Consider the following 13,948-nt stretch of genomic DNA (forward strand, 5'->3'; position numbering starts at 1 on the left):
AGACTAGAATTTTGGATGTCTATAAGGAATTAATTAGATTTGATAGTTCTGTTGTTTTCTGATCCTCTTCCTTGATTAATATTTACTATTCCAGAGCTCTTCAGTTCCTTATATGTGGTTGTTTTAGAAAAGGCTAAACTTTCATGTTGTTCAAATTGCTGACCACAATGTTCAGCTTGTCCTGTTTCCTTGCTTTTTCTTTAATGCATGACCCATTATTCTCAACCACATCTGTTCTTCAGCATTCTTTGCTAGGCAATTCAAAGTGGGAAACATTAACAGCACAGCTATCTGGCTTGGGATCTAAGCATATTGTTCCTGCACATTTTGAAAATAAATCCTTATATTGCTTTTTGCCCTCACATTTGTAAATACGTGTACAGTTTGTAAATACATAAATACAAATGTGTCCCTCCTTTGATTAATGTGGCTGCCTTTCACATGCACAAGATTTCAGAAGCTGCTTGATGGTCAAGGCAAGGTTTCTAAGGAGGCATTCCATACATCCACACCAGAGTGTGTGGACACTGTTTTTTCAACACACGTTGTTTTCTTTCACTACTAAATGCAAAACTGGGAACAAGTCCAGAATCTTTAATAGCTAGAATGTATTTCATGCTGATCCCCTCTAAATTGGCATCCTCCACTGCCAAGTGCTCAAGTGAGGGCTGCGATGATGATGAATTTCTCTAATGGGGTTTTTGTTCAGGGCTGCCTGATATTTATATTTTCTGTACTGTAGGATTCAGACAGAAGGTCTCCATTTACAAAAGGACCCAATATCTTCCTGGCTGAAATGCCCTCAGGGCTGCGATGCTGTATTTTTGGACTAGATTAGGATATACTTTTAAAATCTTATATTGTTATAGTATGTTTGTCAGCATACTCAGCTATGTCATTTCACTGTCGAAATTCACAACAGAGATTTTGTTATGTTCTTTGTTGTTCTTCTTGGTGTTATGTCTTGCTGGCTCAGGGCTTGCACCAAAATAAGTTCTTAAAATCCTAACGCACAGTGGTAATAAAACAGAACTATACCACCAATACTGGATGTCTTCAAGGCCAGGCTGGATGGGGCTTTGAGCAGCCTGGTCTAGTGGAAGGTGTCCCTGCTCATGGCAGGGGGGTTGGAACTAGATGGTCTTTTAAGGTCCCTTCCAACCCAAAACATTCTGGGATTCTATGATTCTGTAGAAATCGGTGTATTGTTTTTAAATATATATGAAAAGGAGGTCATGCTCTCTTTTCTGCGCAGCGCATGAAGAAATGAGTTGCATGTGGAGTGTGAGCATCTTGCTTGTTAACGGCTGAATTCTCCTGACACAGAAAGGGAGTTTGCAAAATATCGTCTACTGCCTTGGGGAGTGGAGTAAGCTGAGGTAGGGGACTTCGTGCAAGAAAACAGAATTTCTAAAGATGAGGGCAAGAATGGGAGAAAGGGGAGAGTGGGAGAGCAGGGGAAAGAGGGAGGTAGGTATTCATGTAGGAGAACAGGGCGACTGTAAATGAAAAATTCCAAGGAGTGGCTTGGTTGAGGCATTGGACTGTAGCTGTGTCTTTTCGACACAGCATTGCATTTAGGTCATAGTTATTGAAGAAAGGCAACAGCTGCTATGTTAAGAGCGTGAGGCAGAGGAACTATCAGAGGGGCAGAAAAATAATCGTAGATGTAGAGGAATGCTTTCCAGAGGGACTGTCTTGCACAAGCCACTCCACTTTATGTAACAAAAGCTTGGTGACACAATGCATGGCTTAGTCATAGGAGTGCCCCAGAGTGGACAAATACTGTACATCTGGAAACATTTAAACAAGTAACTAGTTTATGGAAAAATGGCAAATCACTCAAGGAAAATGTAGTCCATTGTGTTTGTTCTGACTGCATGTCTACAAGATGCATGGTTCTCCTGCCTCAACCATCCTTCTTTACTCCTCATGCCTGCCAGCTGTGTGTGGGGACGGGGGATGCGGTAGCGTCAGGGCAGACAAGCAGGCGTCACTAGGGGCTGTGACAGTTTTGCCCCTTCGGAAAAAAGGTGGCAAAGTACACAAGGAGGCAGGGGGTGAAGCGTTCCTCTTCCTCACTGCTAGCACTCTGATCCCACCTGGTCATCCTGTGCTTTGAGGGCAAGGACCTGATCCTGTGGGATTTCGCCATCTTGGTTAGGCATCTCCAAGGAAGCCTTGTGCCGGCTGGGGCAAGCTCTTCCACCGGGTTTCAAAACCTGTGACTGTAACACAGCCCACTCTGTTGCCCACTTTCTTCCTGGGCTCCCATCACAGCAGATTTCCTCTGTTCCCTTGATGCACAAAGAGCGAAGTGTTTTGGGGAAGGGGTGAGGAAGCACAGCCCACTTTGAGCTTTTCCCTCCCCACTGCTGGTGGAGAAGGCTGGCTGGAGCAGAGGCACAGCAAGGCAGAGGGACCTTACAGGGAGTTACGATGCCATGCTATCTGTGACTAATACATGATGTTTGAAAGCACACACATTTAGAGTTATGCTACTGTGAGATTGACATGTTGCCTGTCAGAGGGAATATTGCCTGCCTCTGGTGATGCCCAGCTGCACGTGGGTCATAGGTGGAATATAGATGGCTCCGTAGCTGGAGTTAGCAGTAGGGCAATAATTCAGGACCTGCTCTGGCCTGTGGCAGAATCTACAGTGGCTCTAAAGAGTGACTGACTAAAATGGAGAACTGTAGGCCAGGACAAGAGGTCATACTTGGCACCAAAATGTCAGAGATTAGCACTGAGCCCCGTGTTGTTTTGGTCATTGGTGTGCTAGCATATTCTAACTGCTGCCTCCTGCAGAAGGTTTTTGGACGATAATTGCTGTGGTTGTTTGTCATTACAGAAGTAACGCTGAAGGTCCATATAAGCGATGCCAGCACACATCAGCCAGTAACTGAAGCCTTCATTGAGATTTTTACCAACCAGATCTCCATTGCATCTGGAACCTCAGGAGCAGATGGCACTGCCTTCCTCAAGTTTCAGTATAAGTTGGGCAATCAGCTGATAGTGACTGCTAGTAAACATGCATATGTGCCAAATTCTGCACCATGGAAACCTGTAAGATTGCCTGGTAAGAGATCTTTATTTTTGTTCTGAGGTAAGATTTTGCATCTAAAGGAAGTTACACAGTTTTGTATGATGTGTTTTAATGTTTGTGATCCTGGGTGGGAGGAAGAACATCTGTGTGTTTCAAAAAAAGCAAGGTTTCTTCCCCGGGTAAACTGTGGCATCAGGGCTTTGCAGGGATTCCCTCTCTTCCTGGCTGTCCTTGATACAGTGCTACATCAGTTTTCAAACAACTGTTGGTGCTCCTACAGCTCCACAGAAAATCCAAATCTATTCCAGATCTTTTTTCTTTATGGGAGCTCTGTTTCCGAGTGCTTTGTTTCAGCAGCTGTGATGTGCTCGTTCATTCCTCTCCCAAGGCATAGCAACAACTGTTGCTCCACAAGCTGTAGTGTACAAAAAAAAGTCCTGGCCTTTCAGTTCTTGGCCATGTCCATAGGACATTTTTAATCTGCAGTTATGTTATCCAGATGTAAAGGTTTGTTCCAACTTAATTAGCATGGTTTTCTTCTTCCGCAGGCAGCCTTAATGTTAGCTTTTATCAGAACACCTCAAACTTTTATGGGAAGTGGGACACTTTACATTAGTTATGCAGGAGGGGAAACTGAGTCATGAAGACTATTTCTGTGCTGCTAAATAGAGCCGATTGAGGGTGGCTTTCAGATGTTGAGACATAACATCTAGATGAAGGTCGCATCCCCAGTTTTTATCTGCCTTTCTTCTAATCCCCAGCAACAGTAAGGATCTGAGTAGGGTTGGGAATGGTCCCAGGCTTGTATTATACCCAAATTACCTCAGATTCGATAATTAGCCCAGGCCACAGCCTTGCCAGATTTCAAGTGCGCGAATATATATATGGTGTAGATGGTCACAGGGCAGTGTTCAGTCCCATGCCTTGGCTCCATTTCATTTATTAATAGCCAGGGGGACTGTGTGACTTGCCACGAGGTCAAGCAGCAAAATGTATTTTTAGATGGGGAAAGGAGCTTGAATCTCTTCAAACTCAGAATTATGCTTTAGGCATTCCAACATGCTATTTACTTCTCTGCATTTGCTTGCTTCAGATAAGATAGACTCATTTCTACGTTTCCTCTACTGTATTCTGCCATGTTTTCCAGGATCTTAGGTGCATAGTGAAAGAATAAGAAGCAACTCCAATGAGTTGCATCAAGGAAAGTTTGAAATAAATAAAAGGGAACAATTCTTTACAGCAGCAGTAGTCAAACATCAGAGCAGGTTGCCCAGAAAGGTTGTGGAATCTCCACCTTTAAAGATACTCAGAACTCACTGGACCCCCCCTCACTTGGTTGAAGCAGGTGACCTCCAGAGGCACCTTCTAACTGGCATTGTTCTCTGACTCCGTTTAGAAATTGCCTTGATGTTTTTTCTCTTTAAATAAGATGAAGTGCAGTTTCCTCAGCATACTTCATGCACGTCCTTAAGACACAATCATACCTGATTAAAGCATGCAATAACCTTTTCTTGCCTGCACCTTTTCTTGCCTTGTGTCTCCTGTCTTTCTGACTACGTCTTCTGAATGTGACCTACTCTTCCTTGGCCTGGAGTTTGGTTAGGTTTTTTGCTTGTTGCTTTTCTGTTAAATATTGATTTTCAAGGAAGGGAATCAAACATGGCATTATTGCTTTGGCAAGTCATTGAAGTTTAAAGAGCAGTAATTGTATACAGTTTCCACAAAATCTTTCTTTCCACGGCTGAAATGTGAGCTTAACTCGGAAAATAGATTCCTTTCACCTCTGATCTTCCCCCTTTGAAACTGGCAGATAGTTTGCCATTGATTTAATTGTGAGTAGAATCCTTTCTTTTCCTTTCTGTACCTTGAACTTAATCCTTCCTTTGATTAAAGAAACAACAAGTTACAACTTGATATGCCCTATGTAGATTTAATAGGGTTGTTCTTTGAATTACTCCATAAAAGAGACATGACATGAAAGTTCAGGCCTGAGTTACTTCAGCTGTTATTTTTTTTACTAAGATAACTACAGTCTTTAAAAAAACTTTCCAAGAACTGTTTGTATTTAAATGTCCGTCATGCTTTAACCAGCACAGTATAAAATTTTTTTAAACCACGGAAGTTTTGTTGTTATTTTTAATTTGGGTTGAATGATGGGGAATAGGCAGCATATTTAAATCTTGATTCTGCAGTTTGCAGTCTGGGCACATGTAGACAGTGGGAACCTCATTTCCTGAAAATGCCTTTTAACACTAGTAGTTGTCACCCCACAAGAGCAGCTGTGCCTTTCGGAGCAGTGTTCCACCCATGGCAGTGGTTCAAGCTAATGTGCTGTCCCGTGTGCTGTGGTAGATGAACTATGGACACATCTGCTTCAAATGTGTAAATGATAACCACGAGCAGGTGATAGGTTTGAGAGCTGTAGGGTGGTAACGTTTAAAGTGCTGTAACAGGGCTTTGCGGAAGGATCAGGATTCTTCCATCCCAGTCAGTATGCATTAGTTATAACGTTAGGTTGAAAAGTTGTGCAGCCACTGAACTCATGATGTCACTGTAATAGCTTTAAGAAATGAGCATCGAAGGTTTTCTGTTCTCATAATTCAGCAGAAATGAACTTTTCTTATATTAACCAAAATAATTACTAGCTCTTTACCACTTAAGCAGGAGGATTATTTATTTACATAGTGATAAATGGTAGGAGCAAAAGATTAATATCTCTTTTCCATTAAACTATTTATCAGCAGAGCCATGACTCCACTTATTAGCAGTTCATTAATTTAACATTACTTGAGTTGTTGGAGTGTTCGTGATGGAAGATGTGCTCACCTATCTGCTCTTAGTTATGCACAGATTTCACTTGGTAAATACAGACTACCAGTCACAATTTTTTTTCATCCAAATTACCGAAGAGGACATTTTTGGAGCAGCGTGTGCAATGAAGAGCGTGAAGTTGCTGAGGCAGCACAGTTCAGACTAGTTGGTAGGGTTAGTTAAAGCAAACCATGGTATTCACTGGTGGAATATAGGTCTAGGAGCAGAGGATGCTCGTGGTATTTCTGGGAGAGTAGAGCTCATCTGGAAAACAGTGACTCTGCAGAAAACATGCGAGTCAGGGTAGATGAATGTTTGACAATAACCTCCCAATGCAGCACTGCAAGAAAGTAGAATAATGTGATCCTTAGTTGGAGAACAGGTAAAGACTGAGAAGGCGGAGTAAAATGTTTCAGAACTTGTCCTCGGTGCGCCCACTCAGGGAAATGCGTTCTGGATCCACGCTTCAAGAAAAACGTTTAAAAATGCAGGGTTATATCAGGAGTGGTTAAAAGATTGGAAAATATGGCTTACAGGGAAAAGCTTGGAAGTGCTTAATTAATTTTGTTCACTAGCGAGAAAGTTCATGGCGTAATTTGATCGTAATCCATCAGTACCCGCATAGAGAACAGGAAATGGGTAGGAGAGAATTCTTCTGTCTAGCAGGCTTGTATGAAAAGAAGATCAAATAGCTGCAAGTCTAACCTCAATAGATTTCGATGGGTAAAAAGGCACATAATTTAACTGTCCTCATAATTATTTACTAGAACATTGATGGCCCTGGACACCTTTAAAAGAAAATTGGGTAGTTTTTCTACAATGTGTTTTCTCGTTTAAGCACAGCTATTGGATCTGAAGCAGTAATTAATTCAGTGAAGGCTGTAGTTATACGGGAGTAAGACTGGATCATCACAGTCATCCCTCTGGCCTTAAAAATTACGACTTTCTGCCTTTGTCATGCTGAGAAAAGATTGTGCAGAAAAGCCCAAGGGAAGTTTAGAGGTTATATATGCATTAGAGTCTGGCATATATGGAAGAAGATGTTGGCATGGTTTATTGTATTGAGCTCCCCAGGGTGTCTAAATTATATTAGCTTTCTTCATACAAATTAAGTTATTGGAGTAAAGACAAACAAATTGTGTAATTGTGTGGCCTTAGTGCTACTTACACTAGGCTTTCTTAGTTATGTTGCCTGATGTGTAGATGTGTTTCACATGTAGAGCATTGGAAAGAAAATTCTCAGCTGTACTCGCAATAACATGACTTTTTTTATTATTTTTTATGTTCTTATGTGTTGTTAAGACCATCTTTTAGAGGGTTCTCCTTATCAGTGTGCTGCTTCTAGCTTCTCCTTTTTCCTGTATTTCTCCCAAACACTAAGCTTCCTGATCTTTAAAAAGAGAACATATTTCTTAAAACACAGGTAGTGTACAGTCTCCCTGTTTGTAGCTAACATCTATACGGTCTCTTGGATTAAGTAATACTTATGGATTTAGAGGAAATCCGTGAAGCTCCAGAAAATCAGAAGAGCTTGTGCTGTTCTTTTATTAATCGGTTCTGGAAATGGCTTCCTTAGTTGTGGTCACTCCAGAATGGAATGAGTACTTTCCAGGTGCAAATATGGGATGCTGCCCAGTTACCAAAAATTACTAATCTGCATTAATCTCCTTCTATCTTTGAAAGCCATGCACAGCCTGCAGGCAGATCTGCTTCTTACTGTGTTCATGAGTGCGGGAGTCAGGTGTGCTTGGTGGCTAATTCCATACATATTTTTGGTCTTCTGGGTCTGAAGAGCTTGGCATGAAATTATATCATGTTTTTCACTCCCAGAGATGTGTGTGCATGCAGACACAGCCCCCTGGGAAGGAATGTCAGTACCCGGTGGCAAAGGAGGTCTTTGCAGGCAGATTTATCTGTCCCTTTTTGCACCACTGGTAGAATGACAGTAGTTCTGCTATGTATAGCACTTCTGTAGTGTAGGTGGTGACTCAGTAAGGACATGCTGTATTTTAAAGCTAATTATTCAGACTTATTCATTATACTTTGCCTTTCTGTATAACTTTTTATGTAAGCATAAAAAATAACTTCAGTCAGACCAAGTTAATGTTTCATTCCTCTTTAGGTAATGACAAGTCTTTCAGTGGAGCTGGGAATTATAACCCTAACCCCTGCTTTACACTGCACTCTTCTCTACTTTGAGCTGCCGTTTATGACTTGTAGGAGTCAAAGAAGAGAACGTGTTGTTTAGTTCAATAATAATTACCCTGGACATTTAATTATTTGGTTTAGAAAATGCATGTGGTTTCTGTCATGTATACAGTATGATTTTAATAGTTTGGGTAGCCTGCTTCTGCAAAAATGTAGAAGAAATAAGTGCTGTTGTTGGGCTGTGTTTATAAGAATTCAAATACATCCCACTTAAACCACTTCTCTCCCACAGTGTTCTCTTCACTGAGCCTTGGCCTTCTTCCTGAACGCTCAGCTACTCTAATGGTCTATGACGATGTAGTCCAGATAGTCTCAGGATTCCAAGGTACGCTGGTTTTTGGAAGTTGGAATTGAAATTTGCGTGACACAAAACAAAAAGCCTGACAGCCTGATAACTTTCTGAATTCTCTTCCGTGGGTGAGACTGGTATTTCATGGGGAGTTCTACAGGGTTCGCCAAGGAATGCTCCTCTGTGGGATGGCTTTACTAAATCCGTTAATAGCTAAATTCATCCCTATCTACTGTGACTAGGGAATTTGAGGTACTTGGTAATAGACGAGTTTGGATTTGAGTGTGCCATTTGAGAGCTAGAGATTAAATATGTTTTGCTATCTGTTGGATGTTTTTTCATCTAGCCTTATTTAACTATCCTTACTGTAAACTTCTTCTGTTTTTATTGTCTAAGAATTTTCTCTGGCTGATTTTGTTTCTTACTTCCTACTGTGAGTGCCTTAGTAATTTAGGGCATAAAAATTTGAAAATTTGTCGTATCTGCTTTGTTGTATACCCTGTATAAACTTTCTTTTCTTAAGTACTTCCTGTGGACCCCTTATCAGACTGCCTGGAAACCTACATACTGCAGGATGAAACCCACTGTGTTAGAAGAATAAAGTTTGAATCACCTTTTCGTAAGGCCAAACACAGAAGTTAAAGCAACTGTAGTATCAGTCAGATGAATGCTGTGTTTTCTGAATTACACAGTAAAGAATAAAATATTCATCTGACCTAGGGATCTGACCTAACGTAGCCCAATTGATGTGATAGCTGAGGTAAGTCTGCTAACAAAAGAACAGAGGTTTTTAAAGATACCTTGATGAGCCGAAACAAGTAGACATCCTTCCTGTCCGTGCTCTTATTGTACATAAACTGTGCCTTATTCACATGTATTATGATTCACCATCATTTTAAACTCTACCAGGTAGTTAATAAACAGGGGAATACTACTACCTTCAATAATGTTCCAAGATAACCTTGTTTCATCTGAGGGAACATAATACAATTATGCCTTCCTGACATATTTTTTACGGTTAGAAACCATCCAGACACAATAGGCTTTTCATTAATGATAGCACTAGATACGGCTGGAGCTGAAAAGGCACTAAACAAATTAGGTAGCTGATGGAACGCTCAGAAAGAGCTGGAGAAGAGCGCAGCTGCCGTACGTATATTCTGCAATTTGAGAGCTGACATTATCTAATGGGGTAAATTAGATGGACGGTGAACTGTGTTAAACCACAAGGGATTCCTTTAGAAAAAACATAAAACGTTGTTTACCAACAGTATTCTACTAGCATGGTGTATTAAATTTGTTAGTTTAATGCAAATGTGCTAATATTATGCAATTAAAAATAACAGTCTTTTCATGTTTACAGCTTCCTTCCTTCAAAAAAAATGGGGGATGTTAAAGAGCTAGGGGGACCTTTTAACAGCCGAGTGACACCCATAAATATTTTCCATATCATCTGGCTTCTTTCAGTGAGTTGATCCAGGGTGTTCCCAAGATATTAAAATTAGAATAATATAACTGGTTCTGGAGGTATAGCAGAGAAAGAGGCTAAAGGAAGAAGAGTGCTACCCAGAGTATTCTAAGGGTTGGAATTTGAACTCTCAGTCTTGCCCAGTAAAAACTATTTTTATGGGACCAGCCCATAAAGGGACCATGCTCCTTTTCTTGGGAATTCTCTTGTGATGAAACCTAAATGAAAGACAACCTAGACATTGTACCAACATTTGAATAGAGCCTCTCTAGTCTTGATCCAAAATCCTTGTGACCTGTTTTTTCTGTTACTTTTCCAACTTACTTCCCAGTAACTTCTTACTGCTTCAAAAGAGCTGATCAGGAGTTATCTTAGTGCAAAAATGAGAGGAAAACAGAACTCATTATACCAGGAACAGATTGGGAACACTGGTGTCTAGCACTAGTCAAAGAGAAAGAAAAGCCTGTCTAGTACAGTAAGTTACCATTTGCTTTTGAATAATTAATCAAGTAAGCAATTTATTGTGCAATTGGGAAGTTTGTCTGTGTTGATGCAGCCAGCTTCATTTTCACCATGGCATTACAGTCCACTGCTGCGCTGTCAGTAATTGCAAGGGATGGAGCTTGCCAGCCAGTGGGTCATTTAAGTTATTTAATACCGCACAGTGACGAGCTGAACTTCAGATTTCCATGAATGGGAGCTGTACGGGTACCCTCTAGCTGCCTCTGACATGTGAGCAATCAGAGCATGAATTGGTGATACTTCGGACGTTCCTTCACATAGGCTGAAGCTCAGACGCCAGTGTGGTGCCACGTGTCACGCATCCCGTGTGACAAGGGGTGCCTCACAGGGGCTCCTTGCGATGGTTACATCTTCAGGTGTGCGCTGGCAAACTGGAGCTGACACCATTTGAATCGCAGCCAGTGTGTTGACAAGAGGATGTTTAAAGGAGATCAGTGCTCAGCAGTTCTTTACCTCATGGCACTCGCCAAGTGAAGAGCACTCACATGCCATTTTTATACTTGAATGTCTTTGGGTTTTGTTTGGGTTTTATAAGTCAAGACTAGGTATCTTCAGTAACAGAAGCAATAATAATAATCCACTCCCAGTGATGTGTTGTTTTGCTGAAAAGTACTCAAGGAGTCTGATCAGCACAAGTCTTTCCCCCCATTTTAACATTTCCAGTTCCCTCAATAAGTCTATTCCCAAACATATGCTCCCAAATCCTTTATTGTCTCTGCTAAAGGAGCAAGGTGGTGAGAGAAGGTGAAAGCCTTAGTAGCTGCTTCCTTCACAAGCCTTTTGCTGGTAGCTCCTGGTCTTCTGCCCCTTTGAAGTCTTTTGGTGTGTTTGGGGAGACCCAACTGAGTAGCCAAGGGGAGAGTCAGGGCGAGTGGCAGGTTTTGCGTGAATATTGATATCAAGGAGTTTGTCAATCTAGGGTGTGAATTAATTACTTTGCACTGATTTATTGTATGCATATGTGCTATCTACAGAGGAAGCTGTTTCTTCCACCGTAAAACTTGCATCCGAGTGGATTGCTGCACAGGTTTCCTGCCAGGTTTGGGGCTTAGCCATAGGAATGCTTTATGTTGCCTGTAGGATTCAAGAAACCGAGGTTGGCTTTCTGAATTCTCCCTATCTAGTTAAAATCTGGCAGCTTATGGCTCTCCCAGTGCTACAAAGCAACCATTTTTTAATAGAAAACCCCAGAGCCTCCACATAAACTACTGTGTTACAGACTCAACAACAGTTGCTTTGTTTTTAATTCTTAATTAGTTTGGATCCTTAGAAATATAATACCAGTTCTTGGCAACTTGAATAATTCATCTTAATCAGAGATTTAGACAGCAGAAAAATCCTACAATTTTACATTGAACTGTTAGTGATAATCCTAATGCCGGCTTCTTTGTAGTGGGGTTTTTGTTCTGTTTTGTTACTGTGGATGCTTCTCCCTGCGGGGCTGTAGGATCCCGCTCAGCAGTGCAGTCAGAGGTTCCCCGGTGCTTCGCTGAGGTACAGCAAACCACTACGGTATTGCAGAGCACTCGGGAGGGAAGGCTTCCCCAAGTTCATTGCGGTCGATTCATTTAGTCTTTTATGTTTTCCATTTAAGCCTCGAGATTTGGTACGCGAGATTTCTTCCTGTTTCACACGGGTGTTGTTTAAGGATACTGCCAGTCTTGAGACCCTGCTGCATATACTTAGATGTTTCAGAAATTAAAAAAGAAAAGTGGTTTTAATAGCTTTTTCTTCCAGAATTACCAAAGACATGGCAGGTAAATAATTATCAGCTCTTTGTAGATACTTGCCCACCTACATAGCAATTTTTGTTGGCCAATATGAAGTTTGTTCTGTGAAACTTTGTGTTTTCAGATAGCTAGGGCTCCTGCTAGAAAATAATGCAAGAAAGGATTCCAGTCTCCTGGTTAACGACATTGGCAGTTAGAAAGCTTAGGAGCTGTGAGTCAAGCTCTTTAATCTTTCTCGCAGTGAAGTTACATGTAACCTAAAAATGCTGCCAGAGACTAATAGGGGAAAAGAAGCGAAATTGGTTTGAGTTGACATCTTTGAACTGCGTAGTCAAATGTGAATTAAGAAAAAAACTGCTTGCCTCTTTATTTTGTTCTGTGAGTATTCCAGATGAGCTCTGGAGAATACAATAGCTTTTTGATTTAAAAATTAATTTGCATGTTGCACACACAAACTTGCAGATGGAGTCTTGCTGTGTGTTGCTAAACAGTATTAATGGTGAGCATCCATTGAAAGACCACTGACTTTATAAACTGGGATTTAAATGAGACATGAAATGCAATAGCATGTGACAGTTAAGTGATCTTGCAGCAAAGACCCTTCAATTAATACCTAGTGATCTTGAGAAAAAAAACTACTAAAACTGTACAAGACAAAAGAAAAGTTAGAAATCTTACATGCCAAGTAATATGGTTGTGGTTAGATGTGTTCTTTGCATCGGAAAATATGGAAACTTCCCGCCCAGGCTTTGTGAAGTGGATCTTTTTATCTAGTGGTTTCAGTAAAAAGTGACTATTATCTCAGTACTAGTGATAGTTAATGTAGCCAACGTTTGTAAAAATTAAATATGGAAATTACACAAGTTAATTGGGACTACAGGAAGAATTGTGGTCTCTTAGAAAATCACTTTGAAGTGTGTAAGCTAAACTTAACCTTGCTATTTCAAGAAAAACAAAACTCAAACGAAAATGGTGAAATGGATGCTTTTCTAAGCTTTCACATGCCCTCCCTCTGAACTCAGGTTTAGTTTCAGTCATATTCACTCTAAGAAGTGCATCATGAAATTACATGATCAGAAAAGCTTCCAACATTAGATGCTTTCATAACTTTGTTCAGTGATGGAAAAATAATAGCAACTGCAAAAAAATGTAAGAATACAGGTTTTCCTCCTCTTTTGTAATAGCCTTCTGATGTCTCTGTCCTTCTCAAGGTATTTCAGTTTATAATGAAACACACTGTAAATATGCTTCCATAAAAATGAACACCTAAATATTCTGCCTGCCCTGGATATAAAGTTGCTTTTAATTTTTTTAGGTGCACGGACTCAGCCCCAAGTTCACTTTCAGAGAAGATCTGTGAAATTACCAGAGAACACTAGCTACAGCGATTTGACGGCGTATCTAACTGCAGCCAGTTCTCCCTGGGAAGTGGACAGTTTTCCTTATTTGCAGGGATTAGATGGAAATGGAACAGGTAACCCGCTACTTTGTTTGATTTCATTTTGGCCCAGGCATCAGCTTTTGGCCATGTCATTTTTTCCATTCCTTGTTCCAGCAGACATTCTTTAAAATTTGGATGACATGATAGGTTCAACTGTCCTACCAAAATGCTCTTCCAAGAAGCCAGAGAACAAGGTCCGCTGTCCCTTTAAGTGGGGCCACTGAATAGCAAAGGTGAAGACTCCTTGGCCTTGGGAGATCAGAAAAGTTTGTTGCACTTGTAGTTTAGAGTTAAGTCTCCGAATATGTTGCATGTGCACATACAAAAATGGAGATTAATGTGAAGGGTCAAAAGAAAATTTAACTCAAGGGTGCCTTAAATTCTTGTTCATTTGTTTTCTAAAAATAAATAAAATGCCTATATATGAAGGATT

At 40.7% G+C, this 13,948-nt stretch overlaps 1 protein-coding gene across 1 annotated transcript in view; it reads left to right on the forward strand.

The window, feature by feature from the left end:
* Positions 1-2,851: 2,851 nt before the first annotated feature.
* The window catches only part of FAM171A1 (family with sequence similarity 171, member A1), a gene marked incomplete at its 5' end in the record, with an annotated part of 35,005 nt that continues 23,908 nt past the window's right edge, over positions 2,852-13,948 (forward strand). The window contains 3 exons of the mRNA XM_010154247.1: positions 2,852-3,079; positions 8,298-8,390; positions 13,390-13,548. Coding sequence (XP_010152549.1) covers positions 2,852-3,079; positions 8,298-8,390; positions 13,390-13,548 — 480 coding nt within the window. The remainder of the gene's footprint in view (positions 3,080-8,297; positions 8,391-13,389; positions 13,549-13,948) is intronic.

The sequence above is a fragment of the Eurypyga helias genome, unplaced genomic scaffold (assembly GCF_000690775.1).
Source record: "Eurypyga helias isolate BGI_N326 unplaced genomic scaffold, ASM69077v1 scaffold41846, whole genome shotgun sequence".
NCBI classification, from domain to species: domain Eukaryota; kingdom Metazoa; phylum Chordata; class Aves; order Eurypygiformes; family Eurypygidae; genus Eurypyga; species Eurypyga helias.